Genomic DNA, 15,900 nt, shown 5'->3' on the forward strand with positions numbered 1-15,900 from the left:
AATATATAAGTTTAAATAAAATATAAAAAAATTAGACATGTCTCTCTGCAGTTTTCAGCAAACATACATTTTGATATAATTAACCATAAACTTATGTAGAACCATGCAATCTAATGTCATTTTTATCAAGTTTAAAGTCAATTTTAATTTCTCATTGTTAACCGTTGATATTGCAACACACTCTAGATTAGTAATTAGACATTTCTTTACTTTACCAATCATTTTTATTTTATTTTTAGTATCTTATTTTCACCACTGTTCAAAGTCAATAACAAAAATGACTTTCTTGTGATATAAATAATCATTTATAAGTCCTCCATCTCCTAATATATTAAGAACTACTTACCAACTTTACCCATAATACCTCATATTTATGAATCACTTAATTTTGACATGGATATTAAATTACATATCAACCTGAATCACCAGATAATGGTCCTCACACTTTATGAAAGCAAAGTAGTTACATAAAATAATTACCAAAATAATCGCAAGGCATAGTAGATAGAGAGAAAAACATAAAAATGCATGAATAGTGTGACAATATACAATTGTTTATTCTTTCAAATACCCAAAAAATTGATACTGAAACATCTTTTGAGGGTAAGTCGTCATAGGTTCAATAAGGTAGGAAAAATATTCCTTATAAGAATAGAAAAACAGATAAAAAGAGTGACATATTGTACATTAAAAGGAAGAAAAAGAGAATTAATATTTAATCTATCATATAACCAAGAAATCTCAGTGACTAAAGAATTGGGAATTGACACAATAAAAAAATATGTTTATAAGCTTTGCAACATTATTACTAAAAATTTTGCTAAATCATTATGGGTTTAATAGCCTATAGCCCACAAAAAAATATAAAAAAACCCATCAAGAAAATGATAATGATGATGAAATATTATAAAATATCACAACCTAGGTCATTCTCACAATAATCATCATCCCCTTTGTAGACACTCCTAATAAATTGGAAAAAAAAATTGGGCTTATGGATTTTTATGAATCAATCCTATAATGGAATAAACAATGACATATCCCATTTTGTCAAATTTGCAAAGGAAGAAATCATGATACACTCACTTGCCCAAACTATGCATATACATTAGATGTTGTAATGGGTAATGGTAATATTATACATTAAATGTCCTCTTATCTTATGGTTCTCTTATTGTTCCTCATATAAATATTTTTTTGCTATCTATTAGTAAATTGCCTACTAATTATCCTTTGCTACAAAGTTATGGGACCTACTCCATTATGATATTTCTATTACTTATTTCACCTACAAAACTTCCTTATGCACTTAATCACTTATCCTTATAATTAATTATTATTTGATGTGGGTTACTAGCCCATCCATTTCCTATGGGATAAATTTGATGTGTAGATCCCCATGATGACTTCCAGTACTGGAATTGACCTAAGCAATGACCCTCTCTAGGGTACTTGATATTTTACCTAAACTTTCACATTGTGCATATTAGTTATGTTATATATATTGCCTTAATTTGATAGGAAAATAGTTGTTTAAGTTAAATTGTTTTTACTTATGATTACACTAAACACCTAATAACCAAGAAAGACATCTTTGCCTGATCTCATGCAGATGATAGCCTATAGTAAAGGTGAGAATATAATATGTTTTTGTTGAAGATATATGGTTAAATATAGGTTTAGATGCTTAAAATATTTTATTGTATGAAGTCTCACAATGTTTAGTATTGGAATGAGGAAGAGAACTTAATATTATGTAATGGACTCAAATTCCTTATTATTACTTGCACCGCACAAAATATTAGCACTAATTAGAAACACTGCATGGGCATTTGGGCTCATGGGTGTGCAAGAGGTTGTATTCTTATTCTCTTATAATATATTGGTAGTCTATGTTCCCGGGGACGTAAACACAATTGGTTGAACTTCATTAACAAGTTCTCTTATTTTATTCTCTTTTATTTATTCTATGTTTTTTATTTGATTGTTTGTCGTCAACGTTGCAATGATCGCTTCCGCTGCACCATTAATTGGTATTAGAGCCAATAGGTAGATAATTCTTAGTCATATACCATATTATGGCAAAGGAGGATGAAAAGCATGTTGGTTGGAGAAAGTTTGTCCAAGGGAGTGCACATGGATAACAAATGAGATGAGTTGAAGGAGACTGAACTTTGACTGAACTGTGATGGGGACAACAATTATGTTGGATCCAAAACCCCGAAAGTTCTTTTGTTGGACTAGGTGATGAGACGGATGTTGAAAATATCCCTCTAGATATTGGAGAGGATCATCTCAATTGATATAAAAGTAAAAGATTCTAATGTTGTGTCCATAAATCATGGTGAAGGATGTTAATTACTAACGTATCCATAGAAGCACATGTGCGTTGACTGACTTTGATGTATAGTGTAGCACAAACATTGGCTTGGATGCAAGATGTTATACATGCATTAGTATAGATGTAGAGTATGACATGAAATTGGCTTGGATGCAAGGATGTGGCACGAACATTGATTGACATTGTGATTGTTGGAGTAGACAATGGTGGTAGTGGCCGAGACTTTCCAAGAAAGCTCCTTATTGGCGAACTTTGGTGTAAATGTTCCATACTATCAAAAGGCGTCATAGCAGTGGAGAGCTATACGACATGTTCCATTAGACAGTGATACGAAAACATGCACTACAAGTTTAGAGAGTTGGGCTCAGTAACATTATTAAGGATAATCATACACGCTTGTGTTGAAAGGGAGCACGCTCTTATGTAGATGAGTTGTTAAAGAGAATTAAACATTGAACTATAACGAGAAGAATATTCGATAAAGTGAAGATTCTTGTGTAGATTTTCTAAGGAACGAAATATTCGTCTACTTCAATCAAGGTGAATATTGTTGATGTTCATGAAATATGTCATTGTATGAAATCTTACATTGTCTAGTATTGAAATAAAAAAGAGAACACAATGTTACATATTGGACTCAAGTCCCTTATTATTACTTCACCATACAAAACATAATCATCAATTAGAAACACATCATTGACATTTGGGTTTGGGTTGATGAGTGTGATATATATTGGCAGCCCCTCAATGCTTCATTACACATAGGCACAATTGGTTGAACTTCATTAACAAAATCTTTTGTTCTATTCTCTTTTATTTATTTTTATATTCTTTATTTAATTATTTATAGTAAACGTTTCACAATAATCTCTTCCATTTCACAACAATATCAATCATCTATATGAAATGCTTACTTGGGCCATACCAAATTCTCAATATCAGAAAATCAAATTTTGGATTTCAAAAATAATAGAGCTGTTACACAGTTCAAATAGGAGTGGATAATTCGTATAACTAGAGGGATCATAACTCTTGCAAGATTTACAAATAAATAATATGTCTTGTGCATTGAAAAATAACCAACAAAATGGCTGAAGATGAATTCTACACAACCACATCATTTTAACTTCAGGAAATAATTAACTTTCTTGCTCCACCAAATCAACCTTAAGTGATATCCAACATGCATATTTTCCCTTAAATGGACTACATTAAAGTAATTAAATGAATGGTTAATATGACAGTTTTTTACATTAAAAATTATTATATCAATATTTTCTTTAATTAGTTAACAGTATAATATATAAATCAAAAGATAATTAATTAGTTTAACGGACTTATTGGCCAAAATGAACCTACATTTTCAAATGTCAAGGTACCACTTATGCATGCTACAGATTTTTCGTTGAATCTAGTATGTAGATTTTCAACACCATATGGGATCATTTTTTCCATATATTGAATACATGGGTGCATTAGTTTTTCAACGCTTAATTTTTTTTGGTTTCTCACATGTATTATCACACTATAAGCAATCTTGTCTGAGTCGGAAACATCTATAGGTACGTGAGGCTAACTCTTCCAGTGGATATTTTTTTCATCCACAAAACTCGAACCAAAGACCTTGCTTAAGGGGAATTAAATATGAATCACGAAAATTGATAAAATCTCTAGCCTACTCATTTTTAAACTTAAAAACCCTCAAAAGTCGGTGTCACCAGATGAAGCATTCATAATGATATTGTTGGGATAAAAAATATTCTCTTATAGAACGGATATTATGTGTCTCCATTTGTATTTCGGGTCCAATTAAAAAACGTTACTTAATTAAAAATAAAAGTCATAAAAATAAAAATAATATTTTTATAATACTTGACGAATTTTGATAGACTAGAGACATGGTTTTTATAAACTAGAGATATGATTTTGTTGAATAGGGGATTTCCGTTCCTTTGTTAATGACATGGTGATATATGATGTGGAAAAAGAAGATGTATATATCAATGATGTATGAATTTTATACATTATTATTGTAATATTCATTATTTATATGTAACTAACATCGAGTTATGAGAAAATAATAACGTTGGAATCGAAATAAGAGTAGTTATTTGTTTTGATATATCGGTCATTCAATGAATTCACAACCCACCAAAGCTATTTTTCATGGCCTAATTGACCCATACTACGGTATAGTAATGAAGCTTGATTTTTTTTCCTTTTGCATTGAAATCATATTCATAAATAATTGAAATTGATGGCTTATTTTTTTCAATTGTACTTGAGTACTTTTTGTTAACTTTGGTCACTGGTTTCTTCATCTATCTTGCTAAAGTACTGACTTTATGATTTAATGCTACTTCAGCTTTATTTTATGTCCATGAAATAGGTTCTATAGTCATATCAAAAAAATTGTTTGAAAAATACATAAATGATGTACCCACAAGAATTTATTGAAGCAATTTTTCAAAATGATGACCCATATTTCTTGTAATGTTTAATCATTTCCTTTCACTTTTTTTTATTCTTTCTTTTTGTATTAAGAGGTTATTCTAAACAACATTAAAAAACTAATCATTTTCTTTTGTTTCTCACATGTATCATCACACATGAGGAAATTATGTTGAAGTTGGAAACATCCACAAGTATCTAAGGCTAAACTAATAAAAAAATTATATACGTGTGATAAGAATCAAACACATAAGATGATGCATAAAAAACTTTAATTACATATTAATTGTGATGCAATTGGTTTTCACATATTTATTTTATGATAGACAAACTTTAATTGTTTTAACATTTTTTTTGGAGTGATTTACAGTGACATTCTCTGAGTTTTAGTGAAATTATACAAACTACCCAGATCTTTTTAAAACCTACACAAACCACCCCTATTTATACATATATATTACATTGACTACGACTATCCCTATAAGAGATATAAGTGTAATTTCTTAAACAAAAATAGTGCGGGTGTAATTAAGTCAAACAAAATATGTTATATCGTAGAGACAAGTCCAAAAAGTACAAACTTGATGTATATACATTATTTTTTATTCGTTACAAACTACATCAATAAGTCTAAGGAGGTGTTTAAATTTCTCTCGTATTATATTGTAACTAACCAAAATAAAGAATAAACATCGACTTTTATACTATTTGACTTGTCTTCACAATATATCGTATTTTGTTTGACTTAATTACACTCGTCACCATTTTTTATTTAAGAAATTACACTTATCTATCTTTTACATGAGTAATCAATGTAATGTATATTGTATAGATTTTAAAAAAGTTTGGGTAGTTTATGTAATTTCATTAAAACTCATGGGATATCAAGTATAATTTTTTTTTTTTTACACTTATCTAACATTATATTGTTCTTCCAACCTCAGTAGATCTACATTGGAATTTGGAACTGAACCAATTAACGTTGGTGCATGTGCTATGTAAAAGGTTCTTAGCTCAACACTATCTCTAGTGAAACGTGGCATTTCTGGCATACACTCAATACAAGAAACACCCTGAGACCAATGACAATGGTAAATTAAAACAAAAGAAAAGTAAAGGAAACAAATTCATCTAAATATATTATGCAAAGTAATATCACATATATAGTAAGAAAATGGATAAATAAAACGATAAGAAATACTTAACTAGCTATTTAAAGTAAGTAGTCTAACAAGAAATGACACATTATATATCTGAAAAAAGTTTTGACAAAAAATATTATCCTAACATTTTTCTAGTGTGCTCTTAATTTCAAACTCAAACTTCCAACGACGTGTTGGTTCTAAGTTTCACTATATTCCTAGATGACCAAAATGTTAAAGGTTCAAACACTATGCCAGAATAACAAAACAACAACGCTTAAAATTGTCATTTAACAACGTTTTTGAGACGCTTTCTATGTGAGTGCACTAGTACATAATGTTGTATTCAACAGCGTTTTTTGAAGTGTTGTAGAATGTAGACATTTAACAATGCTCACTGAAGCAAACGCCGTAAAATGTCTACTTTCTAAATAAGACAATATCTCTCTCACACATTCTATCAAATACATGACAAGCATGTCCAACTCCACCACATTTATAATAGATTTGTTAAATCACCAATGACTCCAGCTACATTCAATCTTAACATATTCCAATACAATAAAATAATATATTAGTAATGAGATCTTATGCAAATTGTTCATTCTTTCTCCTCCAATGTGCAAGTCCTTACAGAGTGTTCATGTGTTCCTCAATGATCATTGCAAGTTGCAAATACAAATAAAAAATGTCATCTCTAAACAAATTGCAAAAGTTATGAAAAAATACAAAATTATCAGCAATTGATAAAGAATATGAAGAGAAAAACCAAAAAACCGATAACTTGTTTGAAGAGAGAAACTAAAAACAAAAGAGAAAAAATGTCACGGACAAGAAAAAAAGTAAGAGAAATAATAAATTGATTGATATGTATATTATTGTATGTGAGGTTTTGTTTTTGAATTTGAAAAATTTCCGCTCACTAAAGGTGTTATCTTTAACGATGTTTTCTTCAATAAGCGATGTTAAATGTGTTATTTTTAACAGTGCTGTTAATAATGTTATCTTTAACCGCAGTTATTGAAGAAGTGCTGTTAAATATATGAAATATCGTTTTTAACAGCCCTTTATTCAATAAGCGTTGTCAAAGATAACAGTGTTTGCTTAAATAAGCGTTGTTAAAGATAACACATTTAATAACGCTTATTGAAGAAGTGCTGTTAAATATATGAAGTATGATCTTTAACAACGCTTTCTTCGATAAACAATGTTAAAGATAACACATTTAACATCATTTTCTTCAATGAGCGCTGTTAATTCTTTTCCACCTTATATTTAACGGTGTTCAACATATAAGCGTTGTTAAATGTGCGTTGTGAAATACCAATTCTGACATAGTGAAAAGTTCGATTCTTATGAGAAATACTTGTTGAGAGAGGCAGCCGCATACCCAAAAAGAATTAATTCTTTATCCAAAAAGAATAAAGGAATATCTTTGATAGTACAAGATGATTTTTTGTATAACTCAAATATGCTTTATTTTTTATCTCTTATGCAAATGTCAACCACGTGGAACTTGAATTACTTTGACAAGTGTAATGGGCATTCATTTAATTGGATCATTAAAACTATGTTGGACCATTACAATGCTAGAAAGCTGGCACTGATCAAAGAAAATTTAAGGACTTTGTCCCCATTGTCCTTCTTATACTGCCAATATAAAACTTTAATTACTCCTATATATTTTGAATATTGTAATCTATTGGACTCTATAATGATTATGGAGTTTAAAAAACAAATTTATTCAAAAGTTAATTATATTATTTTCTAATATATCAATTGATAGGAAAATTATTAATATTTGTCATTCAAACATGTGTAAATAAATTTGTTTAGGTTCACCAATTATATCTTTGATTCTTAGATAAAGCTGTTAGTTATTATTATATATGAATTATTTTTTGTGTTGATAGGTGTATTATTTTATCCTATGAATAATAAATGAATCCTTTTAGATTTGTGTTTATCCTTTGTTATCTTTGAGATTTTGCAATGATGAATAAAGCATTATAGCTTCTTTTTCTCATAATATTTTTATTTCATCTTGACGTATAGTATTGTTTTTTTAACGTTAATTATCTTGACTTATAGTAAAAACTATTAGACCCACTAGCTTTTTTGTGCATCATATATTAATTATTTTGAATATTAAATATATATTTGTTGCCACATACAACACGCACACCAGCAGACGTTAGTTTAAATGATACATGTTTGATTCCTCTTAAGTAACGTATCGGGTTCAAGTCTTATGGATGAAAAAATGTCCACTGGGAAAGTTAGCCACACGTACCTATTTCCCAGCTCAAACAAGATTACTTCCAGTGTGAGATACATACGGAAAACCAAAAAAAACATACAACACGCACACATTTAATTTTTCTCTTTAGTCCTTTTTCATCACGGGACCTTTCTTTTGTCTTTTCATGCACCAAATTGTTGAAGATTCCTATCCGTAACCTTAGAGCCCCACCCTCATAAATTGCTCGTGCTCCCCAAAAATTACCAAAATCACCCTTACATTTCAATTCTTAGAAAAAGTTCTTCATGGAATCACTACTATAAAGTGCCCACTTTTTTTGGTAGCTTTAGTTTCCTATATATCTAGTAACCAATTATTTAAGACTTATTAAAAGCCATAATCACTCTTGTGGATCCCAAGTTGGTTTGGCTAGGCCATTTGCTTTTTCCTTTCATAAAATATGTCTAAAAGCTTAACTTAGTTTCACGGAAAATAGAATCCTAGATAATTTGAGATTGTTCATTTTTAATTATTATTGACTCTACTAATAAGGTATTGGTTTAATGGTATAAAATCCTAATAAATCAAAAAATAACCAAAACATTAATAATTTGATTCCTAGAAGCAATATTTACTGGAAAGAACAGTCACATACCTGGAAGTGGAAATATAATTGCTAGCTTTAGTGTTAGTTGTAAGTAGCTCTATAATGTAAAACTGATTAATCATGTACTACTTTTCATCAATTAACTTCTATAGGCTTCATGAATGCTAGTCAACTCAGCTGTATTTGATCACAAGGTTTTAGAATTAAATTCAACTCACATATTTCACAAATGAGTAAATATGTTCAATTTGAATTTCTCCTTTCATATTTAGACTATAGTTGGTGTTTAAGGTTTAAAATTGTAACCATAATCTCACTTACAATTATTTTATATTTATCAAATTGCAAACAATTGTGAATAAAATTATAGACATAAATATCATTTAAGCGTCACAATTGTGATCATTTTTTTCATTGCAATAATTAAGTTGTAACCATCCCATCAACTCCTACTAATTGCTTTGAAGTTTCTAGTGTTCAAGCATTACATAGTGTTTTAGTCAACTTTTGGTTCAAACCTATATCCGTAACGGACACGGGCGGATACGGGTAGTAGCTATCTGCTACCCTTTTAAAATAGAAGAGTAATACCCATACCTGTCTGTACCCGTATGGGTACTCTTATGCGGGTATTCGTACGGGTATTCGTACGGGTATTCACGGGTATTTTTGGGTAGTCGCCGGTTTCCTCTATTATAAATCAATTTTAAAATTTTTACTTCTATTATGTTCAAATAAAATAAAACTTAATTATTTTTGTACATTTTGATTGAATATTTGGCAAAAATGCTAAATTTATTGGTGTTTAACAAAATGTATATATTTATTATAGTTTACATAATGTGGAAGGACCATTTAAATGAATCATAGCTGAGATTACCGAAACTAAGCTAAACTTGAAACCCTTTCCTTAAGTTATTTGTGTTAAAAATAAATATATTTCTAGTGACATTGATGGATAAATAAAAGAAAAAATGGGAATGGACCCATATCATGAATAACTTAAAACCGTCCCTAGCTATGCAATAAATACTTGGTGACGTATCTCTTAAAATTATGGCAATAACTTATTACCTCATTGTTATAGCTAGGTTTAAAAAATCTACCTTAGAAAGAGGAAAAGAGTCAAAGACAATAGAACCACTCCATTTTCATCTTACTCACATTCTCCTTAGTGGAATGTATAATACAAATGAGTTCCATTATTTAACTATCAAAATTTTATAATTTTATTTTACAAGATTTGTAGGCAACCAATTTAGTCTATCAAAGATTATATATATCTCTTAAGTTCTTGAAAAATCAAAATGAGCACCAAATTGTGGCTGAGTATGAGATGAATGATGAACCCAAATTGTATTTTACTAATAAATTTTCTCACTTACTTAAGCCGAATGATTTAATCTCAAAATACAAGTGTCCTCTTTTTTATTAACGGATATAAAGGTATTCTAACCCATATACAAATTATAACTAAACTAATGTAAAAAGTAAACACAATTACTAAAAATTACGATTTTGGTAAAATCAAATGAGTCTTACTTACAATAATTACACTTGAGAATCATAAGGTAATTATGGTGGAAGGATTTAAAAAATGTAATAATAAAGAGGTTAAATTATACTAACATTTCCTTATAAAAAATAATTGCATTCTCCATAATTATGATAGAGCAAATAATTGATAGTCAATTTAACCTAATTTCTTAAGTTTCTTCCCTTTAAGCATCCTCTATGGTGCATATATCCAAAAAAAATTATACAAACCTCATTATTTATTGCACCTCCACTAATTCAAAAAAGGTGGAATATACCACAAAGAAACTCATTTGGGTACTATTGTATTTATATAGTGTAGGTACACATATACATTGTTACTAATTATATTAATTTTATTACTAGCTTATTTATCCCATTTATGTCACTGACTTTTCTTCTCTACCCATATCTTCATTTACATATCCATGTCCTTCTCTCTATTTTTCACTCACTCTCTAGTTGCATAGTTTTTTTCTCTCTTCTTCTTGTTGTTAATATAAATAATTGGAAAAGGTACTACTATAGTGTCTTTAATAGTGTTGTGTTGCACTCACAAATGGGAAGATCACCATGTTGTGACAAGGTAGGGTTAAAGAAAGGACCATGGACTCCTGAAGAAGATCAAAAGCTCTTAGCTTATATTGAAGAACATGGCCATGGATGTTGGCGTGCTTTGCCATCAAAAGCCGGTGATTTTTACGATCTATTATCGTCTGATTAGTGTTTTAACTTACAGTTATGTTGTGTTAACCACAATTATAAAAGGATCGCTGTAATTGCGGTTGCAATGCTGTTGCAGATATTCCTAAAACTATAATATTTCGGTCACAATATTATATATAACAAGGATAATGAATATGTTTGTATTTCTTGGCCTTTTGGGTAAATTCAAATGAATTAGTATATAATCTTATGGGTTCATTTACTTTATTTTATAAAGTGAAACTTCTTCTTCTATAGGACTTCAAAGGTGTGGCAAGAGTTGTAGACTGAGATGGACCAATTATCTTAGGCCTGATATTAAGAGAGGAAAGTTTAGTTTGCAAGAAGAACAAACCATTATTCAACTCCATGCTCTCTTAGGAAACAGGTTTGGTATATTTTTATTATATATGAAGTACTCATCTATTATGTTGAAGGCTAACACTATGTAGTAACATTCTTTTACACTTTGACCCATAAAAAGAGTAATATTTTCCCTCTAGTCATTTACTTAGTCTTTAGGATTTTGTTCATATGATTTATTTCATAGATCTTCTTATGATTATTTTGTTCCAAGTACAATCATGTCAAACTTGTTAAATAACAACACTTAAAATTGATATTCAACAATACTTTAGATACTTTTGAGAATACAGTAGAATATATGGTTAGGTTCTACCGTGCATCATGATTTTTTTTTAAGGTCTGAACATTGATATTTTCACCTTACACAAATAATAGTTTCCCATTCTTTTAAGAAATCTATTTCAAAACAAATGAAAAAATGATGCTATTGTTTAAGACCACTAATTGATATATATTATTATTCTTATACTTACATATCAATTTATTACTATGAATCATTGATTTTCCAATTGGGAGCTATAATGTCTTTGATCTTTTCCAACTCACTTTAGAGTCACCCACAGTATGTCTTAAATGCAAAGGCCTTCTCAATTTCTTCAATGAACTAGTCCAATCCCATCACCAACAAATAATTTTAATGAATTCTGTTCTCTGCCATTTCCTTAAATTTACTCTCTGACATCCAAGTTTATTCAAGGTAGGTCTTTAATTGCAAAAGGGTACCCTTCTACTCAAAAAGAATGCTATGCATGTGACATCTAATGCTCTTAAAAAAAGGTTTCCTGACGTCTCGTTGTTATTACATTCATAAAGTGAATATAGATAGGAATCGAACCTTTGACCTAATAAGATACTTGGGGATTCAATGAGCCTTACACTAGTAGATTAACATCAACTCGTTGATATTAAATTTGTGATGTGAACCTAGATAGATTATCAAAACCTCAACCTTTCCAACCTTGATTGATTTATCTAGGGTTTACATTGCCTTAATGGTGTTTTTGTATTATGTTTTTATTTGTTTTATACTCAGGTGGTCAGCAATAGCCACACACTTGCCAAAAAGAACAGATAATGAGATCAAAAACTACTGGAATACACATCTAAAGAAACGACTAACAAAATTGGGAATTGATCCTATCACACACAAGCATAAGAATGATACCCTTCTCTCTAGCGACGGTCAATCCAAAACCGTCGCTAATCTCAGTCACATGGCTCAATGGGAAAGTGCTCGTCTTGAAGCTGAAGCAAGACTTGTTAGGGAATCAAAACTTCGTTCACACTCCCTTCAGAACCAACTTGGTAGTTCCACTTTTGCATCTTCATCTTCTGCATCAACCTCAGTTCTTATTATTAATAGTCATAAACAAGATCCATCATCATCAGCATCACCAAGGCTTGATGTATTCAAGGCTTGGAATAATGGAGGGTGGTTGAAATCTAATGAAGTGAGTAATGGTGTTGGGGACCTTGAATCACCAACCTCTACTTTATCTTTCTGTGAGACTGCACCACCAATTATGGCTACTACTAGTGGTGGTGGTGGTGGAATTTTAGGTGAAAACACAATGCCTATGATTGAGTTTGTGGCTTGTTCAGGTTCATCTGTGAAAGAAGAGGGTGATCAAGAATGGAAAGGTTATGAAAGCTCAACCAATTTGACAGAATACAAAGATGGCATAATGGAGAATTCAATGACTACTTTCACGTGTGGTTTGCATGAGTTAACAATGTCAATGGAAGGAGCTACTACTTGGTCAGGGTCTCATGAGTCTCTTAGGACTAATGATCATGCAATTGCTGAACAAGGGTTCACTAATCTTTTGCTCAATGCAAACTCCGGCGACGATCGGAGTTTGTCTGAGGGCGGTGGAGATTCTAATAATCGTGATGATAGTAGTAGTGGTAATGGCAGTGGTGATGATTTTTGCGAAGATAACAAGAACTACTGGAATAGTATTCTTAATCTAGTGACTTCTTCCCCTTCCGATTCCCCGATGTTCTAATTGATGGTGAGTTTGTGTTGGAGGTGTGTTATTCCTCAAACCCTAAGTTAAAATCTATTGATTCTCTTACCCAAGGGCATAAGAAGTGAAACATATGCTTACATAAAGAGCATGAAGTTGATTACTTAATTTCCATATAGTGGTTTTTGATGATGATGCTTTTAATTAACATATCAACTTTTCCTTGGAATTAGTATTTGTAAATTTTCATACAATCAATGTGTTTGGATTTGACTTTTATTTGTATGTCTAAAGTTTGGTTTTCCTGAGTTAGAGGATGTGTTTAATACTTTAGTAGATAGAGAGTGTGTGTAAGAATTGAATGACATTTACCCCTAAGTAATTTCTTGTGTTCAAATTGTATACAGAAATATATAATAAAGGAAATATTAAGTGTGGATATGTATTTAATGTTTATATAATATATCTAGTCACAAAATAATGTGACTAGATATTTAGTGTGTACTTTAGTAGTGTGGATTTTTTGGGTAATCACCCTTATACTCATTTAATAAATTTCTTTAATTAGCAAAAAAAAACTAATAATCCGTATTCTGAAACTTCATATTTTATGCAACTATGGAAATATATTTGCATTCTCTTTCTCATCTCTATTCATTTCTTTGTTTGTCAACATGTAATACTTGAGTATATATCAAGATGAAAATCAAATACAACATGTTTTTCTTTGACATTGGAATTGACTACTCCATGAGAAATTGAACAATATTTTTACACTAGAATGGGTATGTATGATAAATGCGATAAGTCCTTTTCTGATCTAGTAATAGTTTCATAATTATATATGTGAGGATGCTTGATGATAAAGAAGGAAACATGTTAATAAAAATAGTTACATTATTTGGACAAGGTAGTGAGAAATAAAAGTTGAAGGTTATGGATTAGGAAGGAAAGATCATCCATATTTATATTTTAACATTCAAATTTAACATATAATAATTTTAGTTATATGAAATAGTATAATATAAATATTAATATATAATATAATTATACAAGTGAGAAATGGAAGCCAAACTAGTTTCCAGCCAAGTTATATATCTTTGGTTTTTGACTTATTCAATTAAAATCAAGGAATTGTGAATGAGGATCATATTGTCAAAAAATAATTTATAATAGTGTTTTCTTCTTGTGAACATCATTCTTACACTGTTTTCTTTTAAATAAGTTGGTGTAGAAAGATGAAAAAGAAAGAAAGTGGTATTAAAAAATATAGAATTAATCTCTAAGAGTTGAAAGAGTTTTTTGGTAAGAGATTTTGTATTCAGAAGTAATATATCGGGATGAACATGTTGTTAGGTGGTAAAAAGATGAAAAGGGAATAAACTGAATGTTGGAGGAATGAGAATGTTACATATAATCAATGAACACAATAGAGAATATATGATTATAAATGAATATATTAGGGGAAAATTATAATAGTTTATATTATAAAAAATATGGTAGAATTTTCTTTAATTAATTTGTGCATGTATGAAGGAGACCGATAGAAGTCTCAATAAAAAATTAAAATAATAATTTAATGAATGTTAATCAAATTTTTAAACACATAATAAGGAGATGAAGAAAGTTTAAATGAAAAATGATTAGGGAAGATTAATAATAATTTATAAAAGAGCATTATAACATGATTTGATATATATATATATATATATTTTTTTTTTTTTTTATTTCCCACAAGTATCTTCACACCGGAGGCAATCCTGTTCAAACTGGGAACATCCACAGTAGATATAAAAATAAATAATTATTTGATGACATTATCTATATCAGAATTAGCAAGAGACAATGTTGCAGAGCATATGAGAAGGCCAGTAATGATGCACTGCAACGTATAAAAAATAATATATGATGTTGAATTTATGTTGATCCAAAGAAGCAGACAAGAAAAATTTCAATGAGATGGGAGAATATGAAAAATATATAAATGGAGGTTTCAGAAGTTCATCATAAACATTGAAATTTGACACCATAATCCAACTTATGCCCAACATAATATTTAGTGATCAAAATTCAGTTGTCCTATATGGCTTCCAGGGCTTGCAGGATATCAGCTTTTAAATCTTCAAAGTCTTCGATTCCGAAGCTGAAACGGACCAAGTTGTCATGAATCCCATACTTAGCTCTTTCTGATTGAGGAAGATCCCTGTTGCACAAAAAATGACATTAAGAGTTTAAGACTCTATCACAATATAATGAGTGATGTTCTATGTACAACCAAGTTGGAACAACAGCGATTTAAACAATATCTCTTTAGAATTTTTGATGCATTTTATAACAAAAAATAATAAACATACATTGATTTATATATTATTTGGACTTGTCTACATAAATTATCTATGTTTTGTTTAACTTAATTGCATTTATCACATTTTTTCTTTAAAAGATTGCACTTATTTCTCATGCATGAGTGATCAGTGTAATGAAAGTATAAAAAATAAGGGGGTTTGTGTAGATGTAAAGAAATGAGAGGTAATTTGTAT

At 29.8% G+C, this 15,900-nt stretch overlaps 1 protein-coding gene across 5 annotated transcripts; it reads left to right on the plus strand.

Moving 5' to 3' along the window:
* On the plus strand, positions 10,719–13,666 carry LOC109347349 (myb-related protein Hv1-like). 5 transcript variants are annotated; one of them, XM_019587137.1, is made up of 5 exons: positions 10,723–11,011; positions 11,283–11,412; positions 12,424–12,724; positions 12,833–12,912; positions 12,961–13,666. In XM_019587137.1, exons 1-5 carry the CDS (start codon positions 10,879–10,881, stop codon positions 13,397–13,399), a joined length of 1,083 nt encoding a protein of 360 aa, XP_019442682.1. In that variant the 5' UTR covers positions 10,723–10,878; the 3' UTR covers positions 13,400–13,666. The 5 variants fall into 5 exon arrangements, with proteins under 5 accessions (XP_019442678.1, XP_019442679.1, XP_019442680.1 ...); XM_019587133.1 differs by having other exon boundaries at positions 10,719–11,011; positions 12,424–13,410; positions 13,447–13,666; XM_019587134.1 differs by having other exon boundaries at positions 10,720–11,011; positions 12,424–12,912.

The sequence above is a fragment of the Lupinus angustifolius genome, chromosome LG05 (assembly GCF_001865875.1).
Source record: "Lupinus angustifolius cultivar Tanjil chromosome LG05, LupAngTanjil_v1.0, whole genome shotgun sequence".
Lineage (NCBI taxonomy): Eukaryota > Viridiplantae > Streptophyta > Magnoliopsida > Fabales > Fabaceae > Lupinus > Lupinus angustifolius.